The sequence below is a fragment of the Gorilla gorilla genome, chromosome 18 (assembly GCF_029281585.2).
Source record: "Gorilla gorilla gorilla isolate KB3781 chromosome 18, NHGRI_mGorGor1-v2.1_pri, whole genome shotgun sequence".
NCBI lineage: Eukaryota > Metazoa > Chordata > Mammalia > Primates > Hominidae > Gorilla > Gorilla gorilla.
Genome location: NC_073242.2, coordinates 99,825,736 through 99,839,700, shown reverse-complemented (window position 1 = coordinate 99,839,700; position 13,965 = coordinate 99,825,736). Strand labels below are relative to the sequence as shown.

Sequence of the window (13,965 nt, the reverse complement as noted above, 5' to 3'; positions counted from 1 at the left end):
TCCAGCCTGGGCAACAGAGCAAGACCCTATCTCAAAAACAAAAACAACAGATGGCACTGGGGGTGACTCCAGTTGTAGACATATCCAGGTTTGGAACCAATGGCCCTGGAAGCAAGACCCACTGGAGGGCTGAGCTGAGTTACAGCGAGATGATGGCCTGATCCACCTGTGCCCCACCCACCTCGCTGCCACTCGCTCCTCCTATTTGTCCTCTGAGCCCTGTGGACCACTTCAAGTCCAGTTGAGCTGGTCTTGCCTCAGCTGGCCAGCAGATCCATCCACAACTCCAAGAACAGTGCCCGCTAGACAGTAGGCACGCCGCAGATACATGCAGGAGTGAAGGGGACTAGGCAGCCAACACCAGGTCCTAACCAGGGGGCACACACCCCACTTGTGCCCCTGTCCCTGAATACTTCTTTAGCTGCTGGAGGCAGCCAAGGACAGATAGATTTCTAGAATGCTGTGTTCCCGAGTCCCAGAGATGCAGCTCATCCTCCTCGTCCTGCTCTGGCCCCTTTCCAGGGCGTGGCTTCTCCAGGATGAATCAGAGCCTTGAAACAAAACCTTGTCCCTGTTAGAGTGCCATGTTCTTCCCTTTCCCGTGGAGGCTGTGAAACATATTTTGGGACCTCTTGCTCCCTTCATTCCCAGATGTCTGGAAGCTGGTGTCTGGCCAACCATGGGGAAATGAGGGAGGGCCAGGCTCTGCAGCATGGCCAGCCACAGGTGCTGGAGGCAGGGTGACCCTGGCTGACAGGTCCCACGGGGACTTCATGACAGCTCGGGCTGCCAAGTCAGTGCAGAAGACAGATGGTGGGTCTTCAGAAACCAGCCTGGGCCGGCTGCAGCCCTGTGCTCTGCAGGATCTCTTGGCCTCACCATCTCTGGTGAGATGAAGTTTGTTTCTTAGGTCAAGTGTACACCTTGGCTGGGCGCAGTGCCTCACGCCTGTAATCCCACTACATTGGGAGGCTGAGGCGAGAGAACTGATTGAGCCCAGGAGCTTGAAACCAGCTTGGGCAACATGGCAAAACCCCATCTCTATTTAAAAAAGGAGAATAAAAAGAGCATACCTTGATCCTAGCTCCTGCCCCGCCCAGGCCCCGGCCAGCCTGTGTCACCAGCCCAATTCCTCTACCCCCTGCTTACCCCTGCCATACCCTGGGCAGCTGAGACACACTTCTGGCTCTGACATCCCCTGTTAAGGCTTCCTCTCCAACTGCTCTGTTCCTCACAGGCCCCAGGGTGCTTGGCAGGAGGCAGATACAGACTGTGTCAGTGTGACCATAGGACACCAATACCTGCATGGGGAGTTTAGCAGCCCACAAGCTATTAAGAGTTATTCAGGGGTGGGAAGGATACTTCTTGGCTCTTCTAGGAGACAGGATCTCTAAACCCTAAAGACCGGGCTCAAAGGGGCAGTTCACTGAAGGACATGAATTTGGGAGAGGGAGGCTGGAAGTAGATCCCTGTTCTGGAGACAGAGCATGTTAGTTTCTCTGGAGGAAATTCTGGGCGTCTGCTTGAAGCCAGCTAGAACGGAAGTGGTTAGGAACACAGAGGTTCTCTAGGTTTTGAGACCTCCCACCCCCAAAGCACCCTCCAGACCCTCAAGGGAAGGGAAAATGAGAGGTAGGGGGCACAATGATGTGACTGGCAGGGCGAGGGGATCCTGGACAGCACAGCCCATGGTCCTTCCCAGTCCCGTCCCTGATGAAGACAGCTTGGGAGCCCCTGCAACACAGCAAGTCCTCACCCAGCCCAGCTAGCTGGTGCCAGCCACTCTAAGGACAGGGAATGTTTGTGCTGGTTTTACAGAGCTGGCATAAAAAGCAAGGAGAGCCACCTAGAGACTGCGCTCCCTGCTTCCCCGGTTCCCTGTGTTCCTAGTGGAGGGCCAGGTTATGGTCACCCTGCTTTGGTAGTCATGATTCCACAAGGTGGTCCACGTGAGACAGGAATGTGCTTGTAAACAGTCATAACAGAAAAAAAAAGACCAACAGGTTTGTGTTTAAACCTGGTTCACCTGTTACGTAAGATGCATACTAAAAAGGGGAGCTTTGGTTTTTACTTGTCTTGTATTTTGCACAAATTGAAAGGAAGTGGAAGCCTTCTTGGCTTATTATACCCACAGAGAAGGTTTCCAGACAGGAGCCACAGCAATGTCCCCTCTGTCCAGACAGCAGCAGGAGAGAGGGGACATTGCACATCACCAGAAAGATAGCAAGGGCAGACCGTCAGAACTTGGGGCATTTCTCTTGGCCTTGGAGTGGAAGGGCAGACAGGGTCTTAAAGCGGCAGACAGGAATAGGGTGGTAGTGGGTGGCAGGACAGAGGCTTCCATCCGGCCCAGGGCCTGAGGGAAGGCTTGAACTTCCTATCTTACTTTCACCATCTTATAGGAAGGAGGGCAGAACAGCCAAGTGAGGTGGAAGCTGCGGAAGGCTGTTCTTTATAAGTTGTTTCTTTAAAAATTTATAAAAGTAGGCCAGGCCTGGTGTCATCTGCCTGTAGTCCTGGCTACTCAGGAGGCTGAGGCAGGAGGGTTGCTTGAGTTCAGGAGATTGAGACCAGCCTGGACAACGTAGTTAGACCCCTATCTCTACAAAACAGGCGTGGTGATGCAGACCTGTGGTCCCAGCTACTCGGGAGGCTGAAGCTGGAGGATTGATTGAACCCAGGAGGTCGAGGCTGCAGTGAGCCATGATGGTGCCACTGCACTCCAGCCTGGGTGACAGAGTGAGACTTAAAAGACAAACAGGGCCGAGCGTGGTGGCTCACGCCTGTAATCCCAGCACTTTGGGAGGCTGAGGTGGGCGGATCACGAGGTCAGGAGATCGAGACTATCCTGGCTAACACGGTGAAACCCCGTCTCTACTAAAAATGCAAAAAATTAGCCGGGCGTGATGGCGGGCGCCTGTAGTCCCAGCTACTTGGGAGGCTGAGGCAGGAGAATGGCGTGAACCCAGGAGGCGGAGCTTGCAGTGAGCCGAGACTGTGACACTGCACTCCAGCCTGGGCGACAGAGCAAGACTCCGTCTCAAAAAACAAACAAACAAACAAAAAACCCAAACAAACAAAATGGCTGGGCTCGGTGGCTCACGCCTGTAATCCCAGCACTTTGGGAGGCCGAGGCGGGCGCATCACGAGGTCAGTAGATGGAGACCATCCTGGCTATCAGGGTGAAACCCCGTCTCTACTGAAAATACAAAAAAAAAAAAAATTGCCGGGCGTGGTGGCGGGCGCCTGTAGTCCCAGCTACTCAGAAGGCTGAGGCAGGAGAATGGCGTGAACTGGAGAGGCGGAGCTTGCAGTGAGTTGAGAGCGCACCACTGCACTCCAGCCTGGGCGACAGAGCGAGACTCTTGTCTCAGAAAAAAAAAAAAAAAAAAAAAAGGCCGGGCGCGGTGGCTCGCACCTGTAATTCCAGCACTTTGGGAGGCCAAAGCGGGCGGATCACAAGGTCAGGAGATCAAGACCATCCTGGCTAACATGGTAAAACCCTGTCTCTACTAAAAATACAAAAAATTAGCCGGGTGTGGTGGTGGACGCCTGTAGTCCCAGCTGCTCGGGAGGCTGAGGCAGGAGAATGCCGTGAACCCAGGAGGCAGAGCTTGCAGTGAGCCGAGATGGCGCCACTGTACTCCAGCCTAGTCGAGAGTTCCAGACTCCGTCTCAAAAAAAACAAAAAAACCGTCTCTACTAAAAATACAAAAATGGCTGGGCTCGGTGGCTCACGGCTGTAGTCCTAGCACTTTGGGAAGCCGAGGCAGGAAGATTGCCTGAGACCAGGAGTTTGAGACCAGCCTGGCCAACGTGGCAAAACGTCTTCACTACTAGAAATACAAAAGTGGCTGGGTGCGGTGGGTCATGCTTGTAATCCCAGCACTCTGGGAGGCTGAGGCAGGCGGATCACTTGAGGTCAGGAGTTCAAACCAGCCTGGCCAACATGGTGAAACCCCGTCTCTACTAAAAATACAAAAAATTAGCCGGACGTAGTGGCTAACGCCTGTAATCCCAGCTACTTGGGAGGCTGAGGCAGGAGAATCCCTTGAACCCAGGAGGTGGAGGTTGCAGTGAGGTGAGATTGCACCACTGAACTCCAGCCTGGGTGACAGGGCGATACTCCGTCTCAACCAAAAACTTAGCTGGGAATGCTGGCACATGTTTGTAGTCCCGTCTACTGAGGAAACTGAGGCAGGAGAATCGCTTGAACCTGGGAGGCGGAGGCGGGGGTTGCAGTGAGCCGAGATAGCACCACTGCACTCCAGCCTGGGTGACAGAGTGAGACCTTGTCTCAAAACTAATAATAATTAAAAGTAAATAAATAAAAATGTATACAGTAAAAATGAGTTAAGCCCCCAATGTTAGTAACCTTTTTTTTTTTTTTTTTTTTTTTCTGTAGAGATGGGGTTTCACCGTGGTCTCGATCTCCTGACCTTGTGATCCGCCTGCCTCGGCCTCCCAAAGTGCTGGGATTACAGGTGTGAGCCACCATGCCTGGCCAACCTTTTTTTTTTTTTTTTTTTTTTTGGAGACAAGAGTCTTGTTCTGTCACCCAGGCTGGAGTGCGGTGGTGCAATGTCGGCTCACTGCAATCTCTGCCTCCAGGTTCAAACACATCACCTGCCTCAGTCTCCCAGGTTGCTGGGATTACAGGTACATGCCACCACGCCCAGCTAATTTTATATATATATATATATATTTTTTTTTTTTAGTAAAGATGGGGTTTTGCCATGTTGGCTAAGGCTGGTCTCGAACTCCTGACCTCAAAGCAGTCCATCCACCTTGGCCTCCCAAAGTGCCTGGATTACATGTGTGAGCCACCACACCCGGCCTGTTTGATTGATTCTGGTGTTACTACTGTAAATAATTCTGCAGTGAATATCCTCATACACATCTTTGCACACCTTTGTAACCATTTTTATAGGGCAGATTTCTAGCAATGGAATTGCTAGGTTGGAGTATACACCCGTTTGCATTTTTGATGGATGGCTTCGAACTGTCCTCTAAGAATCTTGTACCAGTTTCCATGGCAGTTGATTTTCATGTCACCCTCTTGTCCCTGCAGGATGAATCAGGCGCCAACCGTGGGCTTTGAGCAGGATGTTGGCAGCCGAACCACCCACCATTTCATGTACCCTGAGAGTGCCAAGAACCTGCCCGCCAACGTCAGCTTCGTGCTGGTGCCCTTCAAGGCCCTGGACCTTCTGTGGATCGCCAGCGCCTTGTCCACGGGGCAGATCCGATTGTGAGCCTCTTGCTGGCCTGGGTAGAATATGGGTGACAGGACCATCTTGGGCAGAGTCTTCTAGGGGCCAGATTGTAGGATTCCTTTCATTGAACATTTTGGCCAAGAGGGGCTGGTGAGAAGGGAGGGCCTAAGTTGGTGGGTGAGCTGAAGGCACAGCTTGCTCTGTGTCACCTCCCATGTGGTGACACAGCATATTGATGGTGGAAAGATGAGGAAGGATCTGTTTTTTTGTTTTTGTTTTTTTTTTTGAGACAGAATTTCGCTCTTGTTGCCCAGGCCGGGGTGCAATGGCACGATCTTGGCTCACTGCAACATCCGCCTCCTGGGTTCAAGTGATTCTCTTGCCTCAGCCTCCTGAGTAGCTGGGATTACAGGGATGCACCACCACGCCCGGCTAAGTTTGTATTTTAGTAGAGACAGGTTTCTTCATGTTGGTCAGGCTGATCTGGAACTCCTGACCTCAGATGATCCAGCTACCTCGGGCTCCCAAAGTGCTGGGATTATAGGCGTGAGCCACCGCACCCGGCCAGACCATCTGGTTTTGGTCTCCTTTCTGGGTGATGGCTCCTGACTGAGCGAACTCTGCCTTCTGAGGACTTTCTTTGGGGGCAGTTGTCCCATCATAGCCGGGAACCATGGGAAATCTAGTTCACCAAGTATATTTTTTAACAGCTTTATCAAGATATGATTCATATCCCATACATCTCACCTATTTAATGTGTACAATCCAGTAACTTCTTATATATTCAGAGTTGTATAACCATGACTACAATTAATTTTAATTTTTTTTAATTTTATTTTTTTTTGAGATGGAGTCTCACTCTCTTACCCAGGTTGGAGTGCAGTGGCGCAATCTTGGCTCACTGAAACCCCTACCTCCCGAGTTTAAGAGATTCTTGTGCCTCAGCCTTCCAAGTAGCTGGGATTACAGGCACATGTCACCATGCCTGGCTAATTTTTGTATTTTTAGTAGAGACGGTGTTTTGCCATGTTGGCCAGGCTGGTCTCAAACTCCTGACATCAAGTGATCCACCTGCCTCAGGCTCCCATCATGTTGAGATTACAGGCATGAGCCACCACATCCGGCCCACAATTAATTTTTTTTGAAACGGAGTCTCACTCTGTTGCCCAGACTGGAGTGCAGTGGCAGAATCTCAGCTCACTGTAACCTCCGCCTCCCAGGTTCAAGTGAGTATCCTGCCTCCGCCTTCTGAGTAGCTGGGATCACAGGCATGTGTCACCACAGACCTGGCTAATTTTTGTATTTTTAGTAGAGATGGGGTTTCGCTATGTTGGCCAGGCTGGTCTCAAACTTCTGACCTCAGATGATCTGCTCACCTTGGCAGATCATCTCCCGAAGTGCTGGGATTATACGGCATGAGCCACCACACCCGGCCCCACAATTAATTTTAAAACATTTTCATGGCCGGGCACTGCGGCTCACGCATGTAATCCCAGCACCTTGGGAGGCCAAGGCGGGTGGATCACAAGGTCAGGAGTTCGAGACCAGCCTGGCCAACATGGTGAAACCTCGTCTCTACTAAAAATAAAACAATTAGCTAGGCATGGTGGCACGCGCCTGTTAATCTCAGCTACTCAGGACGGTGAGACAGGAGAATCGCTTGAGCTCGGGAGCTGGAGGTTGCAGTGAGCCAAGACCACACCATTGCACTCTAGCCTGGGCAACAAGAGCAAAACTCTGTCTCAAAAAAAAAATAAAAATAAAAATTTTTGGCCGGGCATGGTGGTTCATGCCTGTAATCCCAGCCCTTTGGGAGGCCGATGTGGGCGATCATGAGGTCAAGAGATCAAGACCATCCTAGCCAACATGGTGAAACCTTGTCTCTACTAAAAATACAAAAATTAGCTGGGTGTGGCCGGCCGGGCGTGGTGAGTCACCCCTGTAATCCTAGCACTTTGAGAGACCAGGCGGGCGGATCACAAGGTAAGGAGATCGAGGCCATCCTGGCTAACACCGTGAAACCCCGTCTCTACTAAAAAATAAAAAAAAAAATTAGCCGGGCGTGGTGGCAGGCACCTGTAGTCCCAGCTACTCGGGAGGCTGAGGCAGGAGAATGGCGTGAACCCAGGAGGCGGAGCTTGCAGTGAGCCGAGATCGCGCCACTGCACTCCAGCCTGGGTGACAGAGCGAGACTCCATCTCAGAAAGAAAAAAAAAAACTAGCTGGGTGTGGTGGCGCACATCTGTAGTCCCAGCTACTTGGGAGGCTGAGGCAGGAGAATCGCTCGAACCTGGGAGGCAGAGGTTACAGTGAGACAAGATTGTGCCACTGCATTCAAGCCTGACGACAGAGATTCCATCTCAAAAAAACATAACAAAACAAAACAAATTTTCATGTTCTGCTGGGTGCAGTGGCTCACACCTGTAATCCCAGCACTCTAGGAGGCCAAGGAGGGTAGATTGTTTGAGCCCAAAAGTTTGAGACCACCTTGGGCAACATGGCGAAACTCTGTCTCTGCAAAAAATACAAAAATTAGCCAGACATGGTGGCATGCTCCTGTAGTCCTAGCCACTCAAGGATGAGGTGGGAGGATCGGATCACTTGAACCCGGGGGGCAGAGGTTGCAGTGAGCTCAGATCGCGCCACTGCACTCCAGCCTGGGCAACAAAGCAGGGCTCTGCCTCAAAAAAAAAAAAAAAAAGAACCAAAAAAGGAACATTTTCATGTTCTAAGGGTCTTTAATCTAAAGATACCCCCGGATCCCTAAGCCATCACCCCCACTCCTCCCACCCCGAGCCCTAGGCAACCATTAATCTACTCTGTCTCACCATATATTTTTGTTGTGTGGTAAAATATACACAATATAACATTTGCCATTTTAACTATTTTTAAGTGTAAAGCTCAGTAACATTAAGTATATTCACATTATTGTATAGCCATCACCACTCTCCATTTCCAGAACGTTTTCATTATCCCAAATGGAAACTGTACACCTTAAACACTAACTCTCCATTCTCCCCTCAACCCCAGGTAACCTTATTCTACTTTCTGTCTCTATGACTTAACTATTCTTTTTTGTTTGTTTGTTTGTTTGTTTTTGGAGACAGAGTCTCACTCTGTCACCCAGGCTGGAGTGCAATGGCGCCTTCTCGGCTCACTGCAACCTGGGTTCAAGCGATTCTCCTGCCTCAGCCTCCCGAGTAGCTGAGACTACAGGCAAGCACCACCACGCCCAGCTGATTTTTTGTGTTTTTAGTAGAGACGGGGTTTCACCGTGTTAGCTAGGATGGTCTCGATCTCCTGACCTTGTGATCTGCCCGCCTCAACCTCCCAAAGTGCTGGGATTACAGGCAGGAGCCACCGCACCCGGCCTGTTTGTTTGTTTTTGAGCCTGAGTCTCTCTCTGTTGCCCAGCATGTAGTGCAATGGCATGATCTTGGCTCACTGCAACCTCTGCCTCCTGGGTTCAAGCGATTCTCGTGCCTCAGCCTCCCGAGTAGCTGGGACTTTTTTTTTTTTTTTTTTTTTTTGAGACAGAGTTTCGCTCTGTCGCCAGGCTGGAGTACAGTGTGGCACAATGTCGGCTCACTGCAACCTCAGGCTCCCTGGTCCAAGCGATTCTCCTGCCTCAGTCTCCCAAGTAGCTGGGACTACAGGCGTGCGCCACCACACCCAGCTAATTTTTGTATTTTTAGTAGAGACAGGGTTTTACCATGTTGGCCAGGATGGTCTCGATCTCTTGACCTTGTGATCTGGCCCCCTCGGCCTCCCAAAGTGCTGGGATTACAGGCGTGAGCCACCGCACCCAGCCCCGATTTGACTGTTCTTTATGCCTCATGTAAGTGGGATCATAACAGTATTTGTCCTTTTGTCTGACTTACTTTACTTAGCATAATGTCCTCATAGTTTATCCGTGTTGTAGCATGTGTCAGAATTTCCTGTGTTTTTTTAAAGGCTGAATACTATGCCAATGTAGGGATATACCCATTTTGTTTATCCGTTTATCCTTCAAGGATGCTTGGTTTGTGTTCTACCTTTTGGGTATCATCACCATGTATTTTATAAACACAAAAGTAATGAGTTACAGTTTCCTGACTTTAGGATGTTCATTATCTCATGTTTGGGAGACCTGAGGGCTAAAATGGATGCAGTAGAGTTGAAGTACCATAGACACTCAGAGAAGGGCATGTAGGTTACGGGGGCCGTGGCTGGCTACAGGGAGGTGTGGTCTGGGAAGCCTGAGGGGAGTGGATCGAGGGCAGGGGTGAGAGCAGAGACATGGTGGATTTGAGATGATTGCCACCTCTAATGGAGCAGAGAGCTAGGGGAGGAAGGTTGGGGCTGGTCTAGGGAAGGCCCCATCGCTTGCTGAAAACATTCCCATTTTATCTTGGATGCCATGGGGACCGTTGAAGGCTTTAGAGTAAGGCATGGCAATGATGAACAAGCCACAGGAGAGCAGTCCAGAAGCAGAGCAGTCTGGAAGTTGTGGGGCTGACATTGCTCAGGCCTGGCGTGGGGGGCATCCCTAGGTCCCATGGGGCCACCTGAAATGTTATCTTTTCTTCCTTTCCTTTCTCCTTTCCTTTCTCCTTCCTTTCTCCTTTCCTTTCTCCTTTCCCTTCTTTTCCTTTCTCCTTTCCCTTCCTTCCCTTTCCCTTCCCCTCCCCACCCCTCTCCTTTCCTTTCCTTTCCTTTTTTTTTTGACAGTCTCACTCTGTCACCCAGGCTGGAGTGCAGTGGTGTGATCTTGGCTCACTGAAACCTCAGCCTCCCAAGTAGCTGGGATAACAGCCGTGCTCCACCACACCCAGCTAATTTTTGTTTTTTTAGTAGAGATGGGGTTTCACTATGTTGGTCAGGCTGGCCTCCAACTCCTGGCCTCAGGTGATCCACCTGCCTCAGCCTCCCAAAGTGCTGGGATTACAGGTGTGAGCCACCGCGCCCGGCCTGAAATGTTATCTTTCTTTCTTTTTGCTTACAGCACCTACGCCCCAGTGAAGTCCTTCCTTCGAGTGGATAAAGAAAAGGTAAGCTCCCCACTTCCTCCCCACCTCAGTGGAAACAGTGCTGGCCCAGCCTGTGTGCCTGGTCCTGTAGCTCAGGTGTTCCATTTCCCCTGCAGAACCTCAGGGTCCCCATCTGCCGAGATGCCTGACCCTAGCAGGTGCCACACGATTCAGGAGACACAGACGCACAGGTCTCTGACAGGCATAGACAAGTAGAAGCTGCTCAGTCTAGCCTGAATCTCTGCCCCTAAACCCCTCATTATACCTGTCATCCCTTCTCCTCCCAGGTCCAGATCTACAACCCAGCCTTCTTCAAATATATCCACGACAGGTGGACAGAGCATCACGGGCGGTACCCTTCCACGGGGATGCTGGTGCTTTTCTTTGCCCTGCATGTGTGTGATGAGGTGGGTAGGCCCGTGGTGTGAGTGGTGGGAACCCATGGAACAGAGTAGTGCAGGCCTTCTCGGGTCTTAGCAGGCTAACAGAGGAATGTGCTTCTGTAGACAGAATCCATGTGGCCTTGGTTTCCCCCATCTCTAGGCTATAAAGTATAGATATGCCTTTCCCAAACGTTTCTGCTTTCATGATTCTACCAAATCCAAAATCTCTTCATTAAAAAGTTATTGGCCGTGCGCGGTGGCTGACGCCTGTAATCCCAGCACTTTGGGAAGCTGAGGCGGGCGGATTACTTGAGGTCAGGAGTTCAAGACCAGCCTGGCCAACATGGTGAAGCCCCATCTCTACTAAAAGTACAAAAAATTAGCCAGGCGTGTTGGGGCACACCTGTAATCTTAGCTACTCGGGAGGCTGAGTCAGGAAAATCGCTTGAACCCAGGAGGCGTAGGTTGCAGTGAGCCGAGATAGCGGCATTGCACTCCAGCCTGGGCGACAGAATGAGACGCTGTCTTGAAAAAGAAAAGAAAAAAAAAACATAAATAGAATGGAGAGTGTATGTAGTTGAATTCCAGCTGGACGACTGTCCCCACCAGCTCTGAGCCCCAGGCCTACTTCGTGTAAAAATGGAACTAAGTCGTTTAGAGAACCCGTTCCACCAGTGGCCAGGGCTGCCTTGCAATGAAGAGCAGAGCTGAGGCCCAGCAAGTGCTTCACTGAGTGGTGCTGATCAAAGTACTCCATTAAAAAAAAAAAAAAAAAAAAAAGGAGGAATTTGCAAGGGCTGCAAAGGGAAGGTGGTGTCCCCATGTGAGTCCATGTCCTTAGGCCAGGCCTGGGGGCTCCTGCATCTCCCCGGGGCCTCCCGTCCCCTCTCCTCCCTGTCATCCCGAGCCCGTCCCGCGCCATCCTCCAGGTCCCAGCCTGGGGTGACGCTCCGCTGCGCTTCCCCGCAGGTGAACGTGTACGGGTTCGGGGCCGACAGCCGGGGCAACTGGCACCACTACTGGGAGAACAACCGGTACGCGGGCGAGTTCCGGAAGACTGGCGTGCACGACGCGGACTTCGAGGCCCACATCATCGACATGCTGGCCAAGGCCAGCAAGATCGAAGTCTACCGGGGCAACTGAGCCGGGCCTCGCCGCGACCCTTCCGGCCCATCTATCGGGCACCGGGGCTCCGGCCCGGGACCCGGGACCAGCAACCCGGGACCAATCATGCTGCAGCCCAGGGGCGTCTGCTGTGCCCCGCCAATCACGAGACTGGGGGACCGGCCGGGCCTGGCACCAATCTGCGCTGCGGTAGGGCGGAGCTTCTGTTTCTCCCAGCCAATCATGTGACTCAAGGAGAACTTCCGGCGCTGTGTCCAGTCTCCTCCAATCAATGGCCTTCGGGGGCGGGCCAGCGGCCGCTCAATCCCCACTCCCTCATGCTTTGGGTTAGGGTTTTCTTTCACGCTTTCTGAGGAGGAGAGCATGGCGCGGGCCTCGGCGAAGCACTTCCGTCAGCCTCGGGCGGAGGATCGTCTCAGTAGCTGGCCACACCCGGAGGACAGCAGGCGGTCGTTGCGGGCCTCAGGAGAGAGGTGGCCGCCCGGCCCCTTTCCCTGCCTGCCCGGATTTGTGCGTGCAGACCCACCAAAGAAAAGCGGTCGCTGCGGGACCCCCAGTCCCACCTCGGCCCCGCTGCGGGATGGCTGCGCCCCCAGAGCTTCCTGCGTTTCCAGGAAGCCGGGAGTGGCGCCCTCTGCTGGGTGGGGTGCTCCCGGGCCGAACTCCGGACAGATGGAGGGGACAGGGCAGAGCTCGAGGAAGCCCTGTCTCCTTCAGTGCAAGGTGCTGTCACTCACGTGTGCCCTCGACCCTCGCGTTCACCCGCAGCCTTCTCAGCGCCTCTCCCTGGGCCCGAGGTCTCCTCACCAGCCTACCTGTTGCTCTGGAAAAAAATCCCCTGCCCCCCGACTCCGTCCCTACCCCGAGTCTTCGGCCGGCTCTGGCCCCTGGGGAGGGGGCTGCACGGCGGAAGGAGGCTGGCTATGGGCCCGGCTGCCCGCTGCATGTACCTCCTCCTCCACCCATCGCCCTTTGCCTGGGGCTCATTCTTTGGTTAAGCTGAAGCTGCCGTGGGTGGCCAAACCGCAGTTTCTTTGCAAATTCTGAGCTGGCAGAGCTCGCAGCCGGGAGCCGGCCGGGGAAGAGGAGACTTGCGCGCCGCAAGCCGCCTGCCTCCACCCTGCTCTCCATCTCCCGCTTTAGAAGGGCTGGGAAGCTCGCGGCCGGGGTTCCACCTGGAAGCTGCTTGCGTGGTTGAACCCAGCTTAGGTCCCTGGCCGGGCTGCTGGTGGAATTCTCCTCCTTCGAAGCTGGGGAGGTTTAGGAGGGGGAAGGCTTCTGTGAAGCTCTCAAACCACTAATAGAGCCCCCTCCCCAACAGTGACGGCGCAGATGCTCCCCCTTTTCTTAGTTGACACCACCAGGCAGCTTCCTGGCCGTTGGTAGGTTCCTGCAGCTGGCTGAGGGAACAGGGACCGGCAGGGGACTTTGTTAGGGGAGGGTTGGGATGGGCAGTGGGCCCCTGAAAGTTAATATATTGGAACCTAGCTCGAGTGTCGTTCTTTCCAATTCCGAAAGTAGAGAGAGTAAAAATAGGGGTGATTGGGGTAGGGTTAGTAGAATGCCTCTCTCAGGGCGTTCCCCCCTCCCCCACCGTTTTAGAGAGCTAGGCCTCAGCCAGTCTTGCCACTCCCATCTCAGTGCTTCCTGAAGAGGCTGTTTTGAGTGTTGATGAAAAGCAATGCAATTATGCCAAACAGTATTGAGCAGAATAATTTATTTCTTTTTTCTTTTTCTTTTGCTTTAAATCATGAATCCCGCCAGGTACGGTGGCTCACACCTGTCATCCCAGCACTTTGGGAGGCCAAGGCGGGCGGATTACTTAATACTTAAGGTCAGGAGTTCGAGACCAGCCTGGCCAACATGGTGAAACCTCGTCTCTACCAAAAAAAAAAAAACAAAAATTAGCCAGGCGCAGTGGTGCGCACCTGTAATCCCAGCTACTTGGAAGGCTGAGGCAGGAGAATACCTTGAACCCAGGAGGCGAAGGTTGCAGTGAGCCGAGATTGTGCCACTGCACTCCAGCCTGGGCGACAGAGCAAGACCCTGTCTCAAAAAAATTAAATAAATCATGAATCCCCATCCTGGAAGAGGTAGGTCCCAGCATCCAGCCAGATCTTTTCTGCAATAGTAATTTAAACACACTTTGTTTTTTTATTTCCTTCCCTTTCTGAATTAAAAGGAACAAAAAACTGTCTAGTCCTTCATTGTTCTGAAATGGGCATGATGGAA

General features: G+C 52.4%; 1 protein-coding gene across 10 annotated transcripts in view; it reads left to right on the top strand.

Annotated features, from left to right (window-relative positions):
- The window catches only part of ST3GAL2 (ST3 beta-galactoside alpha-2,3-sialyltransferase 2), a 78,171-nt gene extending 64,501 nt beyond the window's left edge, over window positions 1–13,670 (top strand). For 8 of the 10 annotated variants that reach the window (XM_055366370.2, XM_063699713.1, XM_063699712.1 and 5 more), the window contains 4 exons: window positions 5,072–5,251; window positions 10,201–10,246; window positions 10,513–10,632; window positions 11,578–13,670. In XM_055366370.2, the coding sequence (XP_055222345.1) occupies window positions 5,072–5,251; window positions 10,201–10,246; window positions 10,513–10,632; window positions 11,578–11,751 (520 nt within the window). In that variant the 3' untranslated portion in view covers window positions 11,752–13,670. The remainder of the gene's footprint in view (window positions 1–5,071; window positions 5,252–10,200; window positions 10,247–10,512; window positions 10,633–11,577) is intronic. The other 2 variants (XM_055366371.2, XM_055366372.2) reach the window with 1 other exon arrangement.
- The last annotated feature ends 295 nt before the right edge of the window (window positions 13,671–13,965 follow it).